Genomic DNA, 27735 nt, shown 5'->3' on the forward strand with positions numbered 1-27735 from the left:
CTAGGCGTGCCCTCTGACTGGGAATCGAACCTGTGACCTTTCACTTCATGGGATGGCGTGCCAACCAACTTAGCCGCACTGACCAGGACAAAAATATTTCAATTCTGAAAGGACTACGTTTGGGTTATCCTGAAAATAACATGTTTATATATTTAATTTTCTTTTATTAATTACATAAATTGTGAACATTCCATCCATTTATTTAAATGTTATCTTGGCCGCTGCTATTTCCAGATAGGTAACTAGGGTGTTATTATAATTTTAAAAATAGGGATTTTACAGTAGTAAGTGGTACCCTGAATGCACCGCAAACACCTGAGGATACCTCGAAGTGTCAAAAATGCAATAAGCTTGGAAATGCATACCCATCTTTCATAATTCTTAGCAAATAACATCACACAAAATGGCTATGGATTTTGATTGTGGTGGCTGTAGAAATAGTCTTGCTACTTCAAGTTTCTGGTGTACTTCACAGTTGAAATTGATTAGTTATGTATTATGAAAGGCCTTTTCTGTTTGGTTTGGTTTTGCCTTTTGATCCTCTGGTATGAGTCTGTATTTTCTATCCTCACATCTTTTCTGTGAGGCTGTGAAGTTCTTTCGGGTGGCAGACATGTTTGGCTGTAGGAGCGCATGCAGCACTCTTCACGCAATAAACTTGCAGCAGTGCTCAATACAAATCTGTAAAAGGTAATGATTCGCTAATCATGGCAATAATCTTTAACCAAATTGAAAGGAACCAAACATATGTCTAAATTCTACCATCTTCAAACATATGATCAGTGGGAGAAGAGTTATCAAGTGCTATTCTTGATCAGATTTCCAAACTTTTAAAACTTTGAATCTGATTTTATTTATATGTGGTATCTAATAAAACAGACAAACAAACAAAACAGAAACATACTCAGAGAGACAGAGAACAGACTGACGGTTTCCAGAGGGGAGGGGTTTGGAGGGCTGAGAGAAACAGACATGGGGATGGAAAGTACAGCCTAGGGAATACAGTCAAAATAGATACAAAATTGACACAGGGATGTAAGTTACAAAATTGTCACAGGGATGTAAGTGAAAAAACAGCCACGGGGAGTGTTTTATAATCCTTATGCTAAGGTACAGCCTAGGGAATCTAGCCAACAATATTCTAATAACTATATACGGTGTCACATGGGTACTGGACTTATTGGGGTGATCACCCTCTATGTTATATAAATGTCTAATCACTATGTTGTGTACCTGGAGCGAATGTAATATTGTATGTGAACTGTAACTGAAAAATAAAGAAAATATTTTTTAAAAAGCGTCTGCAACACATTTAAATATAGGGAAAAATCTCTTGGATTATGTTAAGTACATGGTAGATCTCGGCCTTTCCTCACAAGAACTCAAACTCAACAATCCAAGTGGATTCATATTTTACCCGAAGGGAGAATGTATGAGATCACTGTGGAAAATTTATTTTTTATTTTCTAAAAGATTTTATTTATTTATGTTTAGGAAGATGAGAATGGAGAGAGAAAAAAAGGGAGGGAAACATCAACGTGAGAGAGATACATGGATGTGTTGCCTCCTGCATGCACCCAACTGGGGACTGAACCTGCAGCCCAAGCATGTGCCTGACTGGGAATCGAACCGGTGATCTTTTGCTTTGCAGGAATGATATCCAGCCAACTGAGCTGTACCAGTAAAGGTAAGGTCTTTTTTTTAATGTCAGAGTTAGTTTCATGACAGGGGACTTCTGCAGCAGAGCATTATTTTCTGCCATACATAATTTGTTTGGAAATGATCATTAAATGTTAAGACAATTATATCAAACAATTCTGCTTCCCAATTCTATTATAATATGCCATGTGAGCCTTTCCTTGGGATTGTTCACATATTCTGTATTTCAGGATAAAAACCCCTATTTTTGCTACTGTAAAAGGGTGACCATTCCTTGCAACTAAAGGAACTGTGCCTGAAACTCAACTGAAATTCAAGTATTTTCATTCAAGAGGAAAAGTGATCCAAACTTACAGAAAAGAGGAGCTCCCCGGAGGAAGATTCCATGAATAGTGAGTGGTCAAGCCTATTAGCCAAATCCAACCGAAATGTATCTCTTGCATTATTAACATTCTCATTGAAGGAGGATTCATAGGAAACTCAAATGGCATTAACATCCTCAGAAACATGTCCCATGCCCTAAACTCATCTAGACTCTTTGCAATACTCAAGAGAGTTCTGAGAACTTAGTGGTTGCTTGATAAACACTTCTGACTGATTAAAAAAAGAGTAGAAATGACAGGAAGTATTTCTGAATGTAGCTTTCCTTTCTAATTTAAAACATGTTTTTAAACTCCATTTGTGTTTGAGCATTTTCAAAATTTAAAATCTTATATTTTTCTCTTGTATCAGTGTTTGGCATGCTATTATTATCTGTCACATGGATAAATGAGTCCACCTATGGCTGTACATACACAGACATGTATGTGAATATTGTCATTGAGACACCTATGTCTCTATGTCTGTCTCTATACATACAATTAATGCAACTGAAAACCAGGACTGAAATTCCATTTTTAAAAAGACTTTATTTATGTATTTTTAGAGAGGGGAAGGGAGGGAGAGAAACATCAGCGTGTGGTTGCCTCTTGCATGCCCCCTACTGGGGACCTGGCCCACAAACCAGGCATGTGCCCTGACTGGGAATCAAACTGGTGACCCTTTGGTTTGCAGGCCAGCACTCAGTCCACTGAGCTATACCAGCCAGGGCTGAAATTCCAATTTTTAAAATGCTTGCTCAGTTCCAGCATGAGCTACTGAGTGAGTCTAACTTGAGATTTTACCCCCAAATATTTCCTCAGAAATGTATTGGCTCCTATTAGAGCTTTATAATGTCTTTTGTGTCTCAATCATTTTATTTTAAACAAACTTTCAGAAACAATTTAAAAAGAAAACAACAGTAAGTTATTCTGATGGGGCGATAAATAATAAATACCTTTAAAAAACATGAAAAGATGATCTCTCCTAATATTTTGTGAACAGGCGGTGAGGTTGGGGGTAAAAATGGCCGTTCTGGTAAGTGGCAGCTAGCTAAGTGATGGTCCCAAATGACCCTAAAAGACAGTCATAGAGACAAAACTAGGCAGATGTAGGGCTCTCCCAGGGCCATGTTTGGACTGAGACCAAGTCAAGGCCACCACAGAAACCACTAATATGAGGCACCGCGACTTTAACAGGGACACCGCTGCCCTGCTTTGATCCCCTCACCTTCTGTAGAAATGAAGGCACGCAGCCACCACACTGACTTTGTTGGCTGACAGCATCTAATGCAGACATGGCTCCCGCTTCCTTAGTTCATCCCTCTCATCTGCCAGCCAGCCAGATCCGGTGCGCGGCTCTTTCCGATGCCCTCTTAACTGAGATGCCCCACCGTCCTTCTGGACAGCTTTCTCCAGCAAGCTAAATGATCCTTTTGGGTTATATGTGTGTTCCTCACAGTCTTTGGACAGAGATCTTGAGCAGCATCATACGGGGACTCGGTGCCACGTTGCAAATAACTTTGCAAGACAGTGACCCTTAGGATTCTGGACTATACCTATGAATAGTGTTAGAACTCGCTTCATTAAACACAGATGTGGCAAAAAGCAATGTTTCTAACTAGTGTGTTGTTTTATAAAATGAGAGATTTCAAAAATGTGAGATTTCTAATCAGTGTGTTGTTTTTTAAAATGTGAGATTTCTATTCCATTAAGAAATTAAATATAATTAGACATTTGGCAGTCTCATCCATATTCCTAATTGTTTACATCTCCAAGCGGCCCAAAAATCTATTATAAATTTTACCTCCGCTGTGGGAACGTGAGGGCTCTGTTCATATGCAAGCAAACAGGATTAGCGTTTATCCAACCACTCACAGTCTAAGATTCTTTCCTCAGTTGTAAAGCTAGCTTGTATTTTTCTTTTCCAAAAATGAAATTCTGCTCCTCATGTGTTAATAAATTATAAATTCTGTCTAATATTTACTCTCTTTCTATATATCTCCTCCCAACTTTTTCCATTACCACTGACATGGAACTTGTGCTCACCAAATGAGTTGATTAAAATGGACCTGTTCATTTCCGGGGTGGGGCAGGTTTATGTCTGTCATGTCTCTCTTGCTTTCTGATGTTAGAAGATATAAGCGGCACCAGGTACATGAGTTTATATGCCTCATAGATGATTTATACAATCCAAATACAATCATAATTCTAATATTTAATTGGGCAACACTTTGACCAAGTAGTTAGCACTGGACCTGTTATACTATATAAAAATCTTCCAGACAGCCCTGGCTGGTGTGGCTCAATGGATTGAGCACCAGCCTGCAAAACAAAGGGCCTCCGGTTTGATTCCTGGTCAGGGCACATGCCTGGTTTGCGGGCCAGGTCCCCAGGAGCAGGCACATGAGAGGCAACCACGCATTGATGTTTCTCTCCCTCTCTTTCTCTCTCCCTTCTCCTCTGTGTAAAAATAAATAAATAAAATCTTTCAAAAAATCTTCAGACATACTCCTGTCGTGAGTAATATATTAAAAATTACCAGCCCCACTCCTCCCGCAAAAAAAAAAAAAAAAAAAAAAGAAAAGACCTAAGGATGTTATTAGAAATGTTAAGATGTTGATGCTGGCAGAACAAATTCGTTGGGAGAAAAAAAAAACCCAGCTTAATCTAGTTAATTAACAACAAAACAGCTGGGAAAATGCAACATCCCTGGTTGTGATTGACTATAATTGAAAATGACTGACGATGCTGTCAGTTTGCAGCTTCTATCGGAGGCAAGGATGCCTGCAAGGTTCTAACTGCTCTCTTGACCATTTGTCTATAGCAATTACTTTGTGTTTCAGGTTGGGGCGGAACCCTTTGGCCAAGTACAGGAGGATCTGAACGCTTTACTTTTTCTATTGCATTTCAAAAGAATTCGAGAGCAGCGATGAAATATATTAGTGGATTCATGTTAGCTATATTTTTGTGATCATCTAAAAAGTTAGCAAAGCAAACCAGTCGATTTCACCTTATCACTTCAGCAAGTAACAACGACATTTGAAAGTTCATTAAGGCGCTCAGTTCTAATAGATACTAGTATTTTGAAATACTTTGATCTGTTCAAAATTTAACAGAAATAGGAGTGTCCCAAGTTAAAGAACGAGTATGCAGAGAAGAAAGTGTCACCTAAATGTTTAAGGTCAAAAGAGAGTTAAAGAAAACAATTTTGAAAATCAAGAACAAGGGGCTTATTTTTTTTTTTTGTATTTGTCAGTACTGTTCCTACTGTGGCAATTGTGTTTGTTGCTTTTTAACTGCTAAACTGGGTGCTACTGAGGACCTGGTCATTGATTTGTAGAAAATGAAACATATTAAAATGATTTCATCAATAGCACTATTGTAAGACACTATTACTAAAGGCACAACTTAAGCGAAATGTGAAACACTTTAACTTATTCAAGAAGTTTTCAACAATTTTTGATGTCAAGATGAAGGAATGATTTACAAATCAGATGAGATAAAATTGTGTGTATATGTGAGGGAGAGGGGGAGAGGAGAGGGGGAGAGAGGAGGAGGAAGAGTGGAGGAGGGGAGAAGGGAAGAGAGAAGGAGGGAAGGGGGAGAGAGGAAGGGGGGAGAGGGGGGAGGGGGAGGAAGGGGGAGAGGGGGGAGGGGGAGGAAGGGGAGGAGAGGGGGGAGGGGGAGGAAGGGGAGGGGAGGGGAAGGAGGGGAGGGGGAGAGAGAAGAGGAAGGATGGAAAGAGGGGGAAGGATAGCAAAACAAAGAAACTTCTATCTTCAATCACACTATTCTAGGATTTTACCATCTTTGAAAATTAAAGAAAGCTTAGATAAGTTGATGAAGTGAAAAGAAATAACAACTAAACATAGATGAGCCGGCTCTCGAGTAGGAGTCAGCCTGGGAGGCGAGAGTAGGAGCGGAACAGACAGGCTGTCTGCTGTAGAATGCGGAGGTGCCAATAGACAGTTAATTTCCTAAGCAACAGAGTCCTCCTCTGACGTGTCCTTAATTAAAACGTCTGCAAGCAGAGGACATATAATTATCCATTTAAATGCTCAATCTTATGCATATACCATGCAGGGTTTTCACTGTCCTTTTTAAGAATATCACTTTCTTCTTCATAATTATTATAGTTTCTAAATGTACCTACTCCCCCATCCTCTCCCCCACCCGCTGCAAGAAACCAAACTTCTTTCATAAAAATGTTCCACAGGCTACTGGGGCCCTTTTCCTTTCTATTAAAGGGTAAGAACCCGGACAGTTAGGGGAAAAGGCATTAGGAACAGCACAATAAAAAAATTTTGATATAGCAAAATGAAGTTGAAAACAGGCCTTGTTTATGTACTAACAGAGCAATGGACAACTCTTCAGAAAAATCATTTATAACTTTAAAAAGAAGTTATTGGTCCTGGCTGGTGTGGCTCAGTGGATTGAGCGTCAGCCTGCAAACCAAAGGGTCACTGGTTCAATTCCCCATCAGGGCACATGCCTGGGTTTCGGGCCAGGTCTCCAGTAGGTGGCGCTCAAGATGCAACCACACATTGATGTTTTTCTCCTTCTCTTTCTCCCTCCCTTCCTCTCTGCAAAAATAAATAAAATAAAATAAAATAAAATAAAATAAAATAAAATAGTTTTGATCTATGCAGATTTAAATAGTCCCTTGCAGCCTTGTATTGCTGGGCTCCATGTTCTGAACTATGAAGTCATTTTTGAGCCTCTAGTGTTTCTTGCTACCACAACCCCCAGCTAATTTTCAGGCAGTTTCAAGGCCATGGCTTAGAGCAAAGGTTGCACGTGAATCAACTATTTCTCCACACCTGCAGCATCAATCTTGCTCGTTTATCACTATCAGCCTGATATGTTTAATCTTCTCCAAACCTAAGGGATAATGGTAGAACAGGAATGAGTTTTACTTAAGTTCTGCTTCTCCCAAATGAGCTGACTTGAGAGGAAATGGGGAAGGAGAAAAGGAGGAAAGAAAGAGAAAAGCAAGAGAAGGGAGGAAGGGCGGAAGGGAGGGAGGAAGGGAAATTCTGACTTTGCGAAATGGTTTTAAGGTATATGAAATAGAGGGAAAGTTAACAGCTCACTGCACTTTCTCTGATTTCGGAAACAATTCCCTTTTTCCACTGTTAATGCAGCAGCTGTGGTAAGTTAGGATCAACTGCTTGGATTGTTTACATGCACTGAAGACAAAATAAGCCAGTCAGGCAAAGACAAATACCATATGATTTCACTCATAAGTGCAATCTATTACAGAAATAAAGTAACAAACAAAATAGAAACAGACTCATAGTACACAGAACAGACTGACAGCTGTCAGAAGGGAGGGGGTGGGGGGACAAGGCAAAAAAGATGAAAGGACTAAGCAAAACAAAAAGAAAGAAAGAAAAGCTCATAGACACAGACAACAATATGGTGATGACCAGAGGGGAAGTGGGGGTGGGGGAGGCAGGAGAGGGTAAAGGGGGATAAATGGTGATGGAAGGAGACTTGACTTCAGGTGGTGAACACACAGTACAGCGTACAGATGATGTGTTGTGGAATTGTGCACCTGAAACCTGTATAATTTTGTTAACCAATGTTGCCCCAATAAATTCAATAAAAACTAAAAATAAAATTTAAAAAATGTCTCACCGACTTTCAATGAAGACTTTCTCCTGTTTTTTTTTTTTGTTTTGTTTTTTGTTTGTTTTTTAAATAAAGGCACAAAAGGAGAAGCCAATTTAAATACACATTTGTAATCTGTAACGATTCTACCAAAACCGACATAACATCTTTGTGGATCAGACAAGAATAGGCGGAGCTGACTACAAAAAGAGTCCATGTTTCTGCTCCGGTGCCTGCTATGGGAGTCAGTCTGTTCACTGGGAAAGGCGGCTGCTAGCGGACTGGCTCAGCTTAGAGCGTCAGCAGAAACCCTCACATCGGCTGCTTTCAGTCCCTTCTCTAGGTCTCTAATCTAAATATGGACCACACATTGTTAGTTCTTAGAAATTATCACACCAGGCCTGGCTGGTATGGCTCAGTGGACTGAGCACCAGCCTGTGAACCAAAGGGTCGCCGGTTCGAATCCCACTCAGGACACATGGCTGGGTTGCAGGCCAGGTCCTCAGTAGGGGGTGCACAAGAGGTAACCACATATTAATGTTTCTCTCCCCCTCTTTCTCTCTCCCTTCCCCTTTCTCTAAAAATAAAGAAATAAAATATTTAAAAAAAGAAGAAGAAATGATCACACCGGGCTTGGAACTGGATGCAAATTGTTATTATTCTTTCAGATGTTGGGAGGGAGGCAATGTCTTCCTCCATAAATGCCTATTGATCTACCTACAGAAACAGGGGCTCTTCAGCACCTGGCATTCGGACATCCCGTTGAGGCTAAAACTCCAACTTTACCTAAAGAAAAGCCCTTGGTAAATGGTAAGGAAAACAATGTTCTAGAAATGAAGCTGGGGCCTAGTGTAAGCGGTGACCCTCGAGGCAGAGTCCAAGTCATGGTAATGTAGTTTGCAAGGCCGAAGTAGTCCTGTATAACGAGGTTACTGACCTGCGCTGTCTCAGAGCAGGCTTAAACATGAGCATGAGGCTCCCTAAATCTCGGCCTGCAACATTAGCTGGAGAAACCAGGGCTGATCAATAAAACGGGCGCCATTACAGGCTCGCGGGAACCTCCATCAGCACGGGAGCCAGTACCATTTGGGTGAGACACAGGAAATAAGGTAGCCTGTGCCTCACGTCTATCTATCGCTGACTGGGCTCTCCTTTGCAAATGGAAACCACCGCTTGGCTATCTCTCAAAACTGAGCTGGCTTTCCATCCCACCCCTCATGCAACAGCCCGTGAAGACACGTGTCCTAGACTTCAAAATGCACACGGGGAAAGGAGAGAGGCAGGAAGCTTTCTCCCAGGCCAGCCTTCTCACCAAAGAGAGGAGCCAGTACGTGACATTTCACTAAAAAAGTCTTGGCCCAATAAAGTACTGAAGCCCGAATGCCGATTCCTCTTTCATAAGAAAGAACAACAGAGGAAAGCAAAGGTCATGGACCATATTATGATTCTGTACAGCTGTTGGAGACAGGCCGTCTGATGCAGGAGCTTGATTTGAAATAAGGCAAACAATATGAAAAGCATCAAGGCTGGCGAGCAAAGCAATAAAGCCTCAAAGAATTTAATCTACCCTGAAGGTGGGACTACTTTCTGTATTGATGGCCGCACACCGGGACAGCAGTGACTCCTTCCATGCAATGACTAGTTAATAGCCTTAAGACCACAATATATAAACAGGCTATGTTGATCAGAAAGACAGCTCTGCCTCTGCTATTGTGGTCTGGCCGATATTTCTTTACAAGGTATTTCATCGATTATAAATAGAGCACGCCAATGGCCAATGCACAATGGGAGAGGAACCGCCCGTTATGAGATAAGGGATATCGCTAGAGGGTTGCTTCATTACCTTCACAGGCTGAGTGGCTGGTTTTTCCTTGTACAAATGCTGCCCTTTAGACAAAATCCCTTCCACATCCGGCTGTTTCGCCTGAACTGCTACTTCGGTTTCCTGGAGAAAAGAACACATACAGTGCGGATTAACGTCACCGTTAGCGAGAAAATTACTAAATGTAACTGTACCCTTGGAGACTCGACAGGTATTGCAGATCGATGTCTGCACAGACACAGGGGTGCAAAGAGGAGCCTCAACTGCAGAGAAAAGAAATAGAGGTCTTCGGGAAACACACTCAAGTTTTAGAAATGCATCCAAAATCTCCTTACATTAGAATATAATACTACCACAGAGGAAGGGACCTCTTTTTTTGTCAAAAGAGTAAACTGCAATAATTAAAAGTATGATTTATAAATAGGATCAATAGGGAAAAATACTACTGTTCGTGTCAATCATCTCAGTAATCCTAATGCTCATTCTAGTTTGCAAAGTTCTCGGTTTAACAGAATTCCCTTTGGGGCTTGGGATCCGACATTCTGTTTTGAAATAGAAACCAAATGATTCTTTCCACATCACTGTCAAAATTATGAGGTTTCTTTCCAAAGAGGAAACACTTCAAGTGCAGTACCATGGTTTATTGATTATTAAGCAGTTGAATGGAAGAAACCTTCTGAGAAGTGGTTAAATCATTTTAAGAAACTTGTTTGTTTTTCCTTAGTCTGGAGAAGGCAGAAGTATGACAAAAAAAACAACAAAAAACAAAACCCTCTCTAGATGTACGACTATAAGTGCTTTGTTACTGGCTTCTGTCTAGCTCTCTTGAAGAGAGAACAAAGGAAATGTGCATAAATTGTGGCCGAAGCAAGTGAAGTTGAATATTACAGAAGACTTTCTGGATGGAACACTTGTTAAACATCAGGATGGAGCATCGATTAATCAATGTCAGGCATCAGTCAGGGCTTGGGCTACCTTCCCCTGATAGCAGCTCCTGATTAAGCCGTATCTCTTCCTCCTTCTCCCACCCTGGAGCCTCCCGGCACTGCCGCATGGACAGTGTCTTGAGGCCCCTGTTTCCTTTACATATAGGTCCGTGCCTCTTCTCTCGGCTCATCAGAGCTGGGCGCCCTCTGAACGCAAGTTACTGTAATCTTATATGACACGGTTGCATGTCTTGCAACTTCTGGGTGCTCAGCCCACGCTCTAAAGACCGATTATTTCTTCGGCTCTGATTATAATAAACACCAGTGGGAGGTAGGCGCCCTGGTTAAAAAGTGTCCACAGCATGAAGACTGACTCTGTGCGTTAATGGGTACACGCGCAAAACACACACACGTGCATAGGCACCACCTTCAGGGACAATCATAATGGAAGAAATGAAGTTAAAAGCATTAATTCATTCTCTAGAATAAAAAATTCTTAACCCCGGCTGGCGTAGCTCAGTGGATTGAGTGCGGGCTGCGAACCAAAGTGTCGCAGGTTCAATTCCCAGTCAGGGTACATGCCTGGGTTGCAGGCCATGACCCCCAGCAACCGCACATGGATGTTTCTCTCTCTATCTATCTCCCTCCCTTACCCCTCTAAAAATAAACAAATAAAATCTTTAGAAAAAATTCTAAAAGTGATTTTTAAAAAGATTTTATTTATTGATTTTCAGAGCGAGAAGAAGGGAGGGAGAGATAGAGGGAGAGAAATATCAACGTGCTGGTGCCTCTCCAGCACCCCTTACTGGGGACCCATAATCCAGGCATGTGCCCTGACTGGGAATTGAACCAGCGACCCTTTCCTTCACAGGCTGGCATTCAATCCACTGAGCCACACCAGCCATGGCATAAAAGTGATTTTTAAAAATTTTGCATAATTGTAAGAAGGTGGAGTTCAGAGTGTACTCTGTGAGGGTTGACTATTTCTTCCTTTCTTTAAAATTGTAAATTTTATATCTGTAGAAAATGACCACAAATAGTCAATAATTTCACCAGTGCTTCTTGTATGCAGTGAAATGGTTGACACTAATACCTTTCTCTCCCTGCCCCTGTTCTTCAAGTGCAGATGAACAGTTCCAAACATCAGAAAGGACTGATGCTACTATTTGCAAGGCTCCGGTAAATAGGCAGGGTTAGAAGACTGCATTTGATATTATAAGGAATTCTTTTAGGAAATGAACATAGAAATCTTAATTGGAGGCATTTTCATTTGCAAATGAACAGAAATGGCAACAAAGCGGATGTTAGGGCAGCCCGGATACAACTGAGAGCTGGGAGTTCTAAGCAGGTGCTTGCCAGGTGGATTGAGGAAAAGGTGGCATGCCATGGGGAATGTCCGTGTTTTGCACCTGCAGGAAGAAAAATATTTCTCCGGGCTATCAAATTAGCCCTAGATTTAGTCCTTGGATGAATGAGCTTTGCAAAGTCACATCATGCCCCTTTATAGAAATGCTTCCTGTCAGCATGTGCTTTCATCACTACAATTGCCAGCTCTTCATTGTTCAATGAAATAACGAAGAGGTTAAGTACCCGGATGAGATTTACAGCTGGTCCTACAGAAATAGAGCAATGAGTGAGAGAAAGCATGTCCATCTCTAAGGTATTTGTGGTTCCTTCTCCTTAGCACTTTTTGGAGAACTAGATCTCTAATTACATGCACCTTTGAAAAATCACTTTAGAGAGACCATTTTGAAGATAGATTTCTCCAACAGACCTCACTACATTTATTCACAGTTTGAATTTATTAGTTGAAAAATAGGTCAGCTATTCAGGGTCAAATTTTGCTTGAAGGGTCAGCTGTAGTACAATATATCCATTAAATTCACTCGAATATTCTCGGGCATAGTTTTCTTAACTTAGTATGAGAAAAATACCTTACAAAAAGATGATAATTATCCACAAAAGATGGAAGTGTACACAAAATAAATTACAAGTTTTCAATAGCCATCTATGCGATTAACACTTGACATGGAAAATCAAAAAGTGAAACAAAACCAACCAGCCAACCACCCCAAACCCCTGAGCCGACCTACACGACTGTGTAAAGATAGGAAAATACCACAATCCCCAGCTGTGCTGAAAATGCCAACGCACTGCTAAAATGACATTAACCGCTGCAGTAATATGAATGGGGTCGCGAAAAGTTTGCTTTGTGATGAACATTGTATGTGTCGTACATTTTCCCCTCATACTTACGCTCCTATAGAAAGGGTGTCATCTGATTTTACAGATGCTGAAACTGTGGGATATTGAGTCAACTTGCCCAAGGCCACCTAGCTGGCGAATGGCAGAGCTGCGATTACAATCGGAAAGTAAGCCACCACTATACCCTCACCCTGCCGTGTATAGTGTGTATGTGGGCATGTGCTATACCTGGCAACCATATTTTTTCATGTGTTAATTTTTCTCCTCCTCTTTAACTCCAATACATTCTGCAACGTCCTCCCAGGGTGTTGTTGGGAGAAAACATTGTATCTTCCCACAGAAAAGGAAAGAAATTCTTACATAGCCTTGAAAATGTTCCATGGGTGCCTTTGAGTGGGTTTATGATCACCAAATGGACAACAGGCGAGTCAGAGAACTGGGCTGAGTAAACCTCTTGTTTCACAAAGGGCCTCGCATCTTCATATGATTCAAGATAAGGGAAAGGCAGTCGCCACTACAGTGGAAACGTAGCTAATTACAGTGGCCGGTTTTTGTAAGTAGAAAGTATCTGACCTCAAAGAATTTTCAGACCAGAAAGTCTTTGTGGGATTTCAACCAAAAAAAAAAATCTCACTTCTAATAACAGAACATTTCCATGCAGGTATTTTTTCCCTGCCTTATTGTTACTATACCCCTGGCACTGTAAGCGTATGTACCGGGAGGTAAGACCCTTATAATATCTGACTAGAGTTTTATTTTCACCATAGTACAATATTGACAGTTTGCTACCAGTGCATGCATATGTTTAAGAAGAGGATTTTTTATTAATTATGTAATAGGGAATAAGCCTTCATTAACACTCACTAGCAGCATATCAGGGTGTATTTTTAAATTCAGCCCTGAGAGGTTTTTGAAATGCAGTAACTCTCTAAGCACCTTCAGGGCTGCTTATTTCTTATTAAACAGCATCACTAACATTGGGAAGTGGATAGTCTGACGGGCAGTGAAACAATGGCTACTGATGACAAAACACTAAACAACACCTTTGAGGGTGAAAGTAACAATTCACATGCATATTAATATATACTTGTATTTTTTGAGAAGTGATTCCTTGAATATCGTCTTTCTAATTCAACATTAAGCTGATTGTGTATGCGTTTTTACTAGAAAGTTGATGTTCCTAATGACCTTTGCCTTGTTTTTTTCTCATTTTAAATTTATTTACATTTCTATCATTTCACCCATTGTTAAATATATGAATATATATGTATGTGTGTGTGTAGATATACATCTATATCACAAAATAAAGAGGATATGAACAGCCTTTGCTTGTATGCGCCCACATTTGTTCATTCATTTATTCCTTTGACATTTATTGAGTATTTACTGCATTTCTAAATCTTGGCTAGGAACTGCGAATACTACTAGGCATAAGATAACCCCTTCTGAAGGCTATGAATGATCACATATTAAACTTCGAGTACAGCAGGTATAACCAGCAGCAAAGGGTAATGTAAAGTGGGCCCAGAGAAGGAATGGATGAGTTCTGTGTTCGAAGGACGAGTGGGTAGGGACAGACCTCGTGGGGGAAGGGAGGGTTGAGCTAAGGCTTGGAACAGAAGCAGCTCATGCACCTGGTTGAAAATGGGGTGGATGATGGCAGGAATTGCAAGAGTGAGTCTGAATTATGTACGACAGGAACCAGAGGCCGCACGGAGATCCCATGTCGGGGGGTGGGAAGAAAGGGTGCAAGAGTAGAAGGCAGGAACTGGAGTAAAAAGGCATCTTTTACAAGTATAGCAGCCTCAGGACCTTAGCGGAGAAGCCAGAGAAAGTTTTTAAGCAAGGGAATGGCAGTGTCTATTCTAATTGATATTCTAACAATAGACACACACACACACACACACACACACACACACATATCAACTTATGAATATAAGAATAGAGAGATAGAAATGATTCATTCTAATGCTTGGTTTCTCACTCCTCTCTCAACGAGATGTGCGGGCATGCTGCTACTGAAAATCAACACAATTCAAGATAAAAATGACAACTTTTTCATTAACAAACTAAGTGCTCATGGACTAACTTTACTTATCTGTAAAGAGTATTTCCTACCATTTGTGGCTAGTTTGTCAATAACCACAATCCATAGTTTTTCTATCAAATCTAAGACATCATGAGCTGTAAGGACTGCTACTATTTTATGAACTGCTAAGGAAGTTTGTTTTTTTTTTTAAAGCAATTAGACTTTGCAGATGCTGTATTGCAGGATATATCTCAACTTTAGAGATGCTGAAATGCCAAAAAAATGCATTTTCGAATCAATTAGATTGTAAGATATTTGTGGATACTGTGGTTTATTAGTTCATCATTTTTCACGGGCTCTGTGAATATATCTGTCCTGTGGGTGAATACGGTTTCCTTACCATTAACCTTGGGCTTGAGCATGTGCCTGTTTATCAACAAACCATGGGCAGAAATGACTATATGACATCTCTGAGCTGGGTCTTCAAGGGCAATTCAAGATTTGCTAGTATGTCTACTTCCTGTCTTCTGCCATGAGAGAATAATGTACTGTGTAGAAATTGCTTTTTTAGTCTGGGTTCTGCAACAAGACATTTGGGGTAGATCCACAGTCTAGAATGAGAAAACTTGAACTTGACTCATAGCATGGAGAAAGTTGCAGCTGATCTGCATGAGTGGATAATATCTGTTTGTTATTATAAATCCACAGGGATTTGGGGACTGTTTGTTACTGCAGCAACAGCTGACAATTACAGTGTTACAGTAAAACAAACAATCAATAAAAAAAATATGCCTTTCTGGGATGACAAAAAACAAAGTAAGCCTTTAAAACAAATGTGCCCTGGTCACATCTATTGACTGCACATCTCTCATTCCCCATACAAACTGTTGGCTAAGAAGGGTAGCAAGAAACGAGAAATGCAATGGAATCAATACCGTGTTAGAACCTGACTTCTCTGCCCTGGATTGTCAAGCGGACTCTGACAAATGAAGGCTGATGGATGGAAAAACACAACATTGTGGAGTTCAGTTTCTTTCTCTCTCCTCATGCTGGCTGTTTTTTTTTTTTTTTTTTGAAATCTACAATTAGGCTTGCTAGGCCACAGCAACGCGGCCCTCTTTCACTGTAACTGCACGCTGTTAAGTACATGCCAAGCTGACTGATGAAGAATGACAGGTTCTCTCTTTCTAGTCTGAGCTAATCAAGGGCATCCCACCAAAGGGAGGTTCTTTTCCCCTGACCCAGAGATGTATGGATTTTGAAAAATAAAACAAAACAAAATCTGTCCAGATATACAAAGTATAATGCAGTATTGATTTTTAAAGTGGCAAGTGTTATGAAACCAAGAAGATATCATCTACCAAGGTACATGCTTAACATCTTCATGAAGGAGTGGACATAGGTGTACCCATCAAGTACTGAGACTGATGCCCTCTTACAAGCCCCCTACTCGTACAGACGTTTCAAAGTCTTATTGGCAGAATTCTTTTCGCAAACTATATCTTGCTCCCTTGACTGCCCCATCTTAATTCACTCAGTAAATATTTACTGAACACCTATTATGTTCTAAATACTATTTCGGTGCTGGATACATAACTGTGAATAAAACAGCCACAAATGTTTCTGTTCTTGTGATGCTTGTACTCTAATGAGGACAATGGGCAATAAGAAGGAAATTATGATATATCGGAGGATGGAACGTGTTAAAGAGCAGAAAAAATCATCCAGCGGGGATAGGAGACAGAGGTGTGGGGTGTGAGAAGACGAGAGGTGGACATCTGACAAAGAACCGCGAGGCTTGCTGAGAAGGTGGCATTCAAATAAAGACTAGCAGGAAGCGAGGGAATGAATGAAGCAGCTACTTCCGGGAAGAACAAGCCGTGCAGAAGAAATAGCAAGTGCAAAGGCCCTGGGGCAGGAGTGTGTCTTGCATATTCAATTTAGAAAAAATAAGAAAGCCAGGACGAGTGGAGCCAATGAGCAAGGGGAGAGTAGCAAGCAGCAAACCAGAGAGGTTGGGGAGGGTAGGTTGTGAAAGGCAACTGTGTGAGGCCTCTGGCCATTACTGAGTACAAATGAGAACCAGAAGAAGGTTTGCAGCAGAGGAGCGCTGTGAGCTGACTTCTTTTCTAATAGCTCACTCTGGCTGATGGGTTAAGGTCAGGCTAAAGAAATGTAAAGAACGGATAGCAGTTATAAGCAGATTCCCAAGGGGGTTAGTTAAATTTGCATTGCTCAGAGGGAGGTACTGGTTTGTGTTAAACCTAATGCATTTACTCCGAAAATCTTTATACAGAGTAAATTTCTAATCTGGTTTAAAAGCAACACAGGGCATTGCTTTAAGAAGAGTTATTCATATACTGGCTGATGTGACTCAGTCAGTTGGAACATTGTCCCATAAGCTGAATGAAGAGTTGTGGGTTCAATCCCCAGTCAGGGCACATGCTTGGGTTACAGGTTTCAAAGTCTCTACAGTGTTCAATCCCCAGCCTGGGCGCATGAGAGAGGCAACCAATTGATGTTACTCTCTCACATTGATGCCCTCCTCTCTCTCTTTCTCTCATCAATGAGCACGTCCTCAGGTGAGGATAAAAAAAAAAAAAAGAGGAGTCATTAACTGAAACTGGTGCCTCCCAGGTTTTACAACATTCCCAAGTCTTAGTGGTGAGGAGTGTGGGCTCCCGAGCCTCGCTATCTACTTCTTTCATGACTTGATTACTTGTAGCAGAAATCACATGGTCCATAAATTCTAAAATACATTCTAGAACCTTTGTTCTCTGGCCCTTTATGGAAAAAGCTAGTCAACTGCCGATCTAGAAAAATGTTTGGGATTGTGGTTCTGAAAACCTTCAGGTACACAGAGAAACTACTCAGGCACTTATTTTTATAGCTGAAACATGAGAAACCTATTTTGCCTTTTACCTCCTTACACAGACTGAGAGAGACAGCCTAACAGCTTAATTATACTGTAGAGCAGAGCTCAACAAAGATTTTCTGTAAGGGGCCACACAGTAAAGATTTAGGCTTCGTGGGCCATATGCTTCCCGTTGTATCTGAATTCCGCCATTGGAGCGTGGAAGCAAAACATAAACAAACGAGCGTGGTTGTGTTCCAATAACATCTTATTCACAAAAGCTGGCGGCAGATAGAATTTGGCCTGTGGACTGCAGTTTGCTGACCCCTGCTTTACTGTATTACAGTGTTGTCGGAAGTCACCAGGTAGGCGATATGAACGTCCAGGTTCCAGGCTTATTAATTCACCAGTTGGGGCAAATCACTTAAAGGCTGTGAATTTCAGTATCCTTAATTAAGAAATGAGCGAAATTGACAGATATGATTGTGGATAAAGGGTTCACAGCTTATTTTGCCCCTCTGCGTGAGAATTTGACCTTCAAAGACACTTCTGGCTATCTTCTGCCTGGAAACCTGAGTTGAAATGTCAAAATGTCCACTGTGTTGGTATACACCATTGCTTTGGCATAAAGAAAAAGGCAGACTGGTAAATTACACCTGGTTTAGGAGTTCTATGGATGAACCACAAATGTCTAGTGGAAAGCTGTCATTTTGGGGGATGCTCTGAGTATAGTAGCTCTTGTAACTAGGCACGTACCTTTCACAGATGCTGGAAATTCTACTTATAAGACATTGATTGATTTGGGGGGCACACGGCACTTCTAGGCCAGGGCTGACCCAGGCCAGAGCTCTGTGTGAGCCTCCTTCCTTTGCACCTGAGCTGTCATCTGGGAGCGAACACATGCTGCGAAGAGAACAGCGCTAGGGTGGCGCTGTGAGTGGCTGTAGGGACTGCGTTTGAATCCCACCTTCCCGGGAAGCTGTGTTTCTGCCCCTGTATCCTTCTAAGTGAAACTGAAGCCGAATGTGGTTAATGGCGGGCTTGTTCACTTGCACCTAAGCGAAGACGACACACCAGTGGGCTTTACAATCACGATGTCTAAGGCCCACGTTGTGTTTCCCCAGATTAACTGCTGTGAAGCTGGACCACGTTTTATAAACGATGGTGTGTCAGAGCCTAATTGGCAGCACTTTTTTCTTAGCAGCAGATAAAATAATGATGCATATTCTAATCAATGGTATCTTAGAAACCATGAAATATGCTATGTGACCAGGATATTCACAGTAGATAAGGATAAAATAAGTTTGTAAATGCAAAGGGAATACTAAGCGCTACCGTTTATTGAGAACTTACTAAGTATAAACATCCTGCTATGTTTACATAAATTTTAGTTAATCTTACTCAATTTCCACTTAAGAGCCTTTTGGCAGATGTTATTATCGTTTTTCAGATTGACAAAAAAAAACCCCCAAAAAACTACAGTCATGAGAGATTAGGGAGCTTGCCTAAGACACGAGATAACAAGTGGTGGGTGTGAGATTTGAACCCTGGTCTGTCTGATGTATGTCTTAAATACTTAATTACTACACTACAGGTTCTATGGATTTGCTTAAGTATGATACATAAAAACAATCAGATATTATTAGATGAATCACAGAGCTTGGAACCAGAACAAACTGGTTTTGATAACATGTAATTTTAGCTTAAATCAGGGGTTTTCAGCCTCAGGACTACAGACATTCTGGTCTGGATGTTTAGCATAAGGGCTTTCTGTGTGGCAGGATGTTCTGCAGTGTCCCTGGTCACTGGTCACAAGCTGCCAGCAGCACCTCCTCCGCCCTCAGGTGTGACAATCAAAAATATCTCCAGACACTTCACAAGTCACCTGAGAATAACAACACCCTTGGTTGAGAACCCCTGAATTACTGAATATATGAACAAATGAAAGAATGTCTGTTTTCTCATGGTCTGCATCAGCACTGTCCATGAAATAGTATAATTGAATAAAATAGATACTTTTCTATCCTTTTTATGGATAGAGCATAGTTTGCAATGCCATCTGTTTTTATGTCCCCCCCCCACCCGATGCACAACTTTGCACACTATGACTCTTAAAACTACATTTGAAGCCCTGGCTGGCGTAGCTCAGTGGATTGAGTGTGGGCTGCGAACCAAAGTGTCTCAGGTTCGATTCCCAGTCAGGGCACATGCCTGGGTTGCAGGCCACGGCCCCCAGCAATCACACATTGATGTTTCTCTCTCTCTCTCTCTTTCTCCCTCCCTTCCCTCTCTAAAAATAAATAAATAAAATCTTTAAGAAGAAACCCCAAAACAAAACTACATTTGAATGTGGTTCTGATGGAATCTAACCATGGCACGTTTCAGTTTCTGGCTGAGTCATTCCTAATGCAAATACCCCAAGGGGGTTAGGGAATACAGGGAAGTCTATGGACTAGAGAGGCATGGACAACAGAAAGTAATTTTGCCGTGTCACTGAAGAAATCTTTTTCTTGCTTTGCACACTCCTCTTGGCCAGTGCGATTTCCATTATTTTAGACCAATATGTCATGGCTTTCATTCATTACCCATGAGGTAACTAAACAGAAGTCTTGATGTCTTGATAGAGCGTATTGAGCAATGTAAGTATTATGAAAACATTAGCAGTTTCTTTTTAAAACATAAAACAGCAGTTAGAGTAATTTTCATTAAAAGCAAAGAAAAAAGCTTTTTCTTTCAATTTTGGCTTCGTGATTGACAAGCGCTTCAAATAAAATTAAAGATGCTTTGTTTTTTACTATTAAGGGCTGTACCAAAATTATAGTCATTATCCAAACAACTCTTTCTAAATTCTTCCACAACTTGTAAACTCGAGTGATGGAATGGGTACTGAATTCAACTTGTGGTTTTTGAAAAAAAGCAACAAGAGAAATCTGAGGCTTCTCTTCAGAAGAGCTTTTCCTTAAACGTGTACAGAAAATAAAGCAAACACGAGAGTTTTTCTAAAATCAAGGGAAAGGACACACGATTGAAAAAAGCCCTTACTTTGGTTAAGACAACACACCACTCTTCCTCTGGGGTGTCAGGTCTTCGTCTAGCCTGCCATAGTCCATTTCTGTATTGTAACTCTGTAATTTCTACCACTCTACCTAAGGGAACATTTTCATGGGTGTCCTGTAAAGTCAATACTAACATTTTGGATAAGGAATTGTGGACCTGCAGTTTAGATGAATATAACTGCTAAAATCCAGAATATACAGAGGATTCGCATCAATCTGTAAAAGAAAGCAAACACTCTGCTAGAAATCACGCAAACTCATACGAGGACAAATGAATGGCTACCAAACTCGAAAAGCTGTTCAACTAGGGCTGTGCAAATGAAAACAATACGTTCATGCCATTTTCTGCTGCTGGGGAAATGTAATTTATAAGATATGATAAAAATGTCAATACTCTGAGTCAGCAATTGTACTTTTAGGTATTATCACATGGGTTTATGAGGAGACCTATGAAGGATGTACTTCCAGCATTGTTTTCAATAGTGAAAAACCAGAAAACCAACCTAATGTTTATTCATCCCTAATCTCATAGCCCTATTGATTGTTTTGTTGCTATTCAAATCAGAAATACTTTTAACAGATTACTTCTCTATTCTACAGCCACTTTAAATAGTCGTTCTTATTTTATAGCTCAAAAATTCTATTTAACTTATTCATAAGTGAAGGTAACGTTTCTGTTCATCACTGACTCATTGAGGAATTAAAGATAACAAAGAATAATGCTGTCTCTAACATCCAACTGCAGATATAATAGAATATACAATATAATATCTCAAAAAACATCCATTTAGTTTTGAGTCAAGCATACAAGTACGTGTGTATATGTGCATAATTTTGCATTTCTTATCTCTCCAATTATGTCCATCACTAATACCATTACTATGCTAATTCTAGGAGACGTACTGTAATAAATGTTACCATGAATTATTAATATTGTGTTTCTTATCACTAATTTCAACAAGTAATTTAAAAGACAGAGATGCAGGTCTATCTATATTTTCTCTACATGCTATTCACAAAAGGTCTTTGAAAATCTCGAAAATTAAAAGTATGCACACATGGTTAGTAAGTGAAATTTCAGTTATATCCTACACATTGCTCAGTGCGTTCATATTTCGACTTTTGAATGCCTCACAGAATTATTAATTTTAAGAAAATCATTCTCGTTTTAATGCCTAGCATGTTACATAGTCAACATCATAAATGAATTTCGAGCTTTCAAACCTTAAAATCACAACTATTGTTAAAATAGTCCAAGTTAAGTAAGCATAGCTGTTTTATTAACAATGTACTTTCTGCGTTCTTATGATCGGTAATTGTTGAATATTCATTATGTCCAGAGGAGGCAACCAAGTGTTCAGAAGTTGGACGCTATAGCTTCAGAATATTGGGCATACAAACTCTACATTTCTAATATATGTGGTTTTGAAACTATCTAACGAATGCACTAAACTGGGTAGTAATTTAAGTAATTTACAACTAGGGCATTTCTTTTTCAAAATATGTATCAGATATATATTGAATTATTTGGTATTCCCAATAGTATGCATAACTCTCTCTCTATTTTTTTTCCCAATATGTGAATGAATGAGTCTAGTCACACTAATGCTACTGCTTAAAGAAGAGCCAGGAAGAAAGAAACAACAGCAGATATGTGGCAATTTGAAGGTATTTGGAATACATAGGTGATTACAAAGTACAATGGAGAAAGCATAGTAATATCAGCCAATTTTGTCTCTTAGATGACAGGAGTACTTATGTACCATAGAACTGCATTAGTTAAATCTATAATATACTCTATTTTCAATGACAGAAGTATCATAAGTGAAATACCAGGATACAGAACTGTATATTTAGGAGGAAATATCGCTATGGCATCTCTAAGTAAATTTAGTGCACAAAGTTGGGTTATGTCTTCCTTGAGAACCATCATGTGACTTGTGATATGTTTCCCCCATAACACAGTCTAGGTTGTTCTGAATCTGAAGAGTAGAATTTAAATTGGTATACATTTATGGGAGAGTGGTTGAACAGTAAAATTGCTTTACTTAAAATAAGTATCCCTTAAAGTGGTCTTTTTAGTGTGAAATTATTTTTCCATGTATTTGTCTTTTCCTCCCCTGTTGAAATAAATCAGTGTGATTATGGCCATAGCTTCTCTTGTTTCTGTCTTTCCCACCGTGTTCTATCTGCAAACACCAAGTCCGCACCCGTCCCTCCAAAAAAATGTGTTGAGTGGCTTTATGTTGCTGTTATCCTTACCCATAATGATAGTCATACCTGCTTGAAGAGGTATCATAATGTTGTATTTAGAATTTTAAATGCTCTTTAGTGGTAACTCACAGATATTAAGAGTCCCTTCAGCAACCGATGTAGTTTAGTGTGCAGAGTATGGCATTGCGTGATGAGAATACAAGTTCACACGGCCATGAGATCAGTAGGGTAGACACACTCAGCAGGCAGACAAGGGGTATTGCTGCAGAGACCCGAGGGTCAAGGAGAGCACAGGGGCCTGCTTGGGGGCTGTAGGTCATGAACGCTGTGTCATTTTCCCTCACCTGTCAAACTGGGTGCCATTCTATAGAGGAGCGGGGGAGAGTAAGGAAATCTGAAAGACTGACCATTTATCCAAGAGATACTGACTCATATAAGGAAACTGGTACAATTGTTTAAGAGTGAGGTTCTTTTTTACAGATTTTATGTATTCATTTATTTTATTTTTTTCAGAAACAGGGGAGGGGAGGGGAAAAAGAGGGAGAGAAACATTGATCAGCTGCCTCTTGTATGCACCCTGACTGGGGACCAAACCCACAACCTAGGCATGTGCTCTGACTGGGAATCGAACCAGTGACCTTTTGCTTTGAAGGACAACACCTACCCCACTGAGCCACATGGGTCAGGGCAATAATGAGGTTCTTCTTTCTCACTACCCAACATAGAGGAAGTTGATGGAGATCAGTGAGGAATCAATAAAGTGGCATTTGTGTGAATCATTACTTGACCCCAGGACATACCCATACAACTGCTCCTGCATATTTATTATGGTGACTTGCCTACTTGCGAATCCAGGACAGTGTCTCTCAAAGTGTAGTTCTCAGACCATTGGCATCAGTATCACCCGGGAACTGTATTTTAACAAGATCCTCAGCTTATTCCCCCACATCAGTGATTGAGAAGCATGGCTCTGGAGAGCAAAAACTAGAACTGGGCATGCCAAAATGTCAACTCTAGCATTTGAATTCATTTCCATTACTTATCTTCTAGATACAACATTTTTCCTTCAATCATACAGCTTTTGAATAAACAGCTTCGTGGACACAGTGTTTTGAGACAGACAAGTAAGAAAGGGGGCTGTACTGTTTTTTAAGTTACAATTAGAAAAATGGTACTGCCTTCAGTGTTGCAATTTGCAAACGCACAGCATTTCTGAATGTATTTGAAATCTCAGCCTGCTATTTTCTATCAACACTCATTGTCAGCAAGGGTGGTGGTGACGTGCAAGTTCAAAACCTTCCTCATTTAAACTTCACTGTTTCTACCAAGTATTCTGCCTGTCAATCAAAGCCATCCCTTGGGCGATCTAGTTGGTAGACCAGGTGGCCCACTCAGTCACTTAAACAGAAATTGTCTGAAAACCATTGGAAGTGTCTCCATCCCTCTTCTCCACACACACTCACAAAGGGATGGCATCCATATGCAGGGCAGAGCTTTCTGTTGGAGGGAAATTAAAAAATAATGATAAAATCGTTTCTCATGTTCTCACACCACCTACTCCAAAGTATCATTATGGAAACTTGCTTTGAATACAGTAGTGGAAGACGGCTAAGTAAAAACTAAAAAAAAAAAAAAAATTGTAGTACAGTAAAAGCATGATTTCACGAAAGTAAAAACAAGCTTTAGGGTGAGAGAGGTTTTTCAAGGTGGATTTGGAGCAATAGAATGGTCAAGAAAAGAACAGGTCTTCTTTTGGAGAAGACGGTATAGTATGGGCGAATGGGAACTAAGGGTGGGGACCCTTCAGTTACTACTGCGTTTCTTGTATGTCAAGAGGAATTCATATTCTGATGGCAAAGAAGAAAACAAACAGCAGCGAGAGGGGACTGGTGGACAAGATGGGTAAAGAGATTAGAAAGTCCCCACCTGCTCAGCATTGACCTTCTTGATCTAGATAAATTACATCTCAGGACGCTAATAAAACTCAGAAGTCAAATGGCAAACCACCATGGGTGGTGTGGAAGATTGGAAAAGGGCAGCTTTGATTTTCCAAAGGAAAAAAAAAGGAGGGGATGAAATTTGAAGCTTGCAAAAATGTTATTTAACACTTGGCTAAAAAATGCAATGCGGGGGGAGGCCACGAGTCTTCCTCTTTGGTTAATGGAGCATTTTGGAAGAATGGGAGGTGGTTTTCAGAGATGCTTTGAAGTGAGAAACTCCGTCATTGCTATTACGTTCTGTTAGGGCGATAGAAAAGAAGGCTGGTATTTACATGCGATGCCCGTTTACAATTTGTTTAAAACTGAATCTGCAGCTCTTCTGTAATTTTTCATCACATTGAGTTTCTGACCACGATTGTTGTTTGCTAAGAAGGGCAAAGGCCACTGCTATGCAATGCAAAGGTTTGTTGCAATATTTTCAGGTTTCACCTTAAGGTTAGAATGTTTCTGCTTGTCAGAAGAAACATTCATTAAAATCCTTGTCGCAAAAACCACGTTTTTACTCTAAGTTGCAAACTTTTTGTCTGAATAAGAAAAGGCCAGTCACCTAACAGAAACAAAAACGGGCAACAAGTACCACAAATGGGGCAGAGAAAAGGAAGTATGATTCTGAAACACTTTCTGATTTGGCAAAAAATTCATCCTCTCTCCAAAGCAGAATGCAAATTAAAATTGCAGTGAGTTGTCATTTGTTTTCATGCTTAGCAAAGATCAAATAGGTTGATGACACACTTACTGAGTTGGCAAAAATATGGAGGAAAAAAAATCACTCTTATTACTGATGGGAGTGCTCTACGAACAGCAATTTGGCCACATGTACCAAAATAACAAGTGGCATTTTGACCTAGCCATTTTACTTCTAGGAACTGATCCTATGGATAGACTTGCAGTGTGTGAAATGACATGAACAGAAAGTTATGCCTTGTCATGTTGTAGCAGGAGTGAAATGTGAAAATGAATGAAATGTTCGTTAATTAGACTATTGGTCCTGGCTGGTGTGACTCAGCAGACTGAGTGCCAGCCTGCGAATCAAAGGGTCTCTGGTTCGATTCCCAGTCAGGGCACATGCCTGGGTTGTGGGCCAGGTCCCCAGTAGGTGCGTGAAAGAGGCAACCACACAGTGATGTTTCTCTTCCTCTCTTTCTCCCTCCCTTCCCCTCTCTAAAGATAAAATCTTTAAAAAAGGAATATTGGTTAAATGACTTATGCTATATCCTTAGGATATAATAGTATGCAACTGTATAAAATGACAGTGGTCTTAAAGTGCAATAATGGAAAATAATTTCAGTATATATCATTAAGCAGAAAAAACATGGTGGAGAGACAATATTTATAGTATTTTACCAGCTGTTTTTTTTTAAGAGGACAGGAAAAATAAGGACTACATGTACAAACATGCACACACATGCATTCTAGGCTTGGAGTGCTATCTAGGAAACCGATAACCTTGACCACCTACGGGGAAAGAAACTGGGTGGCTGAAAGATGTAGATGTATGGGAGAAGTTATGCCCTTTTATGCTTTTGTATTTTGTACCACAAGAAAATTTATCTTTCCAATAGGAAAATGATTTGCACTTTTAAAGTCTGCCATAGAAGGGGGAATTTATTCTCAACTTTGTCCTAATTAACCCTGTATGATCTTACTGACAGAGTACTCATGAATTTATTTCATATGAAAGGAATATATAGATTCTCTTAAAATTAAAAACAAGAATAAAATATCTAAACAATAATGAAGTGTCACAAAACAATACTTAGGCCTACCACATGCACTATATTGTGATAATTTGTATTGTATCCTATGTGCCTTATACTATCTTATTCTATTTCATTTTACCCATTAAACTGATTTCATAACTCATCAACAGGTCACCAACAACTTGAAAAAAGTTATTTAAACTGTCTTCTCCTCTTCATCCTTATTACCAAAGTCTGCTTGTTGCTTCTCTCTAGAACCTTTTCCCTTCCCCTTACACACATTTTACTTTATCATTTCCTACTCATCTTTTTTTTTAATTATTTATTTATTTTTAGACATGCGAAAGGAAGAAGAGAGGGAGATAAAAACATCAATGTGTGGTTGTCTCCTGCGTGTCCCCTACTGGGGACCTGGCCCATAATCCAGGCCAGTGCCCTGACTGGGAATTGAACTGGTGACCCTTTGGTTTGCAGGCCAGCGCTCAATCCACTGAGGCACACCAGCCAGTGGTGTGCCTCACCACTGCCGATCATCTTTTAAAGATCCGGTTCAGCATCATATCCTCCAGGGAAGATTTCTTGAGACCAAAGCTCTATAAACTTTAATAAGTGTGAATATCTTCTGGAGGGCTTGTTAAGACACAGGTTGTTTTTTTTGGTTACTAAAAAAGTTGAAATATTTTTATTTACTCTTTTACTTAAAGGCACAGGATTTGTTCAATCTTGCATCAGTTATGTGGACTTGACAAAGGGGAGTAGAACAGAAACAGAATATACAGAATATGAGATGCCATGACATCATGATTGGAAGTTTTCTACCTCTTACTCCACATTGTGAGTAAGAAAATGCAGGTTTTTGAGCTTCGGGCCCATCCACTCCGCTTCAGTAGGTTCCTGGAGAGGCCCGAGGATTTAAATTTCTAACAAGCTACTCGGTGACGCTTCTACTGCTGCTATTGCTGGCCTAGGGGCCACACGTTAGTAGCTCCGCTCTGAACAACAGTTTGGCTGGGGTGGGTACTAATCCTTTTCGGCTCCTAAAGCATCCTATAAGTGTACTTACTATACTACATTGTAAATGTTCCTGCATTGACACGGAGGTATATTTGTACATCAACTCACCTCTAAGTAAATTGAGAATGAGGGCCAAGTTAACATAGTAGGACGTTGCAGTTAATTAACAAATGATGTGTTTGTTGAGTAGAAATTTCACTAGCTTAGTCTCATGTCTTTTTCTGCCTGAAGACGTTGATCTGGGATACAGGCAAATGAAGTTCATGTGCACTTCAGCAAAACAT

General features: G+C 40.2%; 1 protein-coding gene across 3 annotated transcripts in view; it reads right to left on the minus strand.

Annotated features, from left to right (window-relative positions):
* Nucleotides 1–27735, minus strand: part of DMD (dystrophin) — a 1951120-nt gene that overhangs the window by 668021 nt on the left and 1255364 nt on the right. For all 3 annotated transcript variants that reach the window (XM_036016633.1, XM_036016635.1, XM_036016634.1), the window contains one exon: nt 9475–9576. In XM_036016633.1, the coding sequence (XP_035872526.1) occupies nt 9475–9576 (102 nt within the window). The remainder of the gene's footprint in view (nt 1–9474; nt 9577–27735) is intronic.

This window comes from Phyllostomus discolor, chromosome X (assembly GCF_004126475.2).
Source record: "Phyllostomus discolor isolate MPI-MPIP mPhyDis1 chromosome X, mPhyDis1.pri.v3, whole genome shotgun sequence".
In the NCBI taxonomy this organism is placed as follows: Eukaryota; Metazoa; Chordata; class Mammalia; order Chiroptera; family Phyllostomidae; genus Phyllostomus; species Phyllostomus discolor.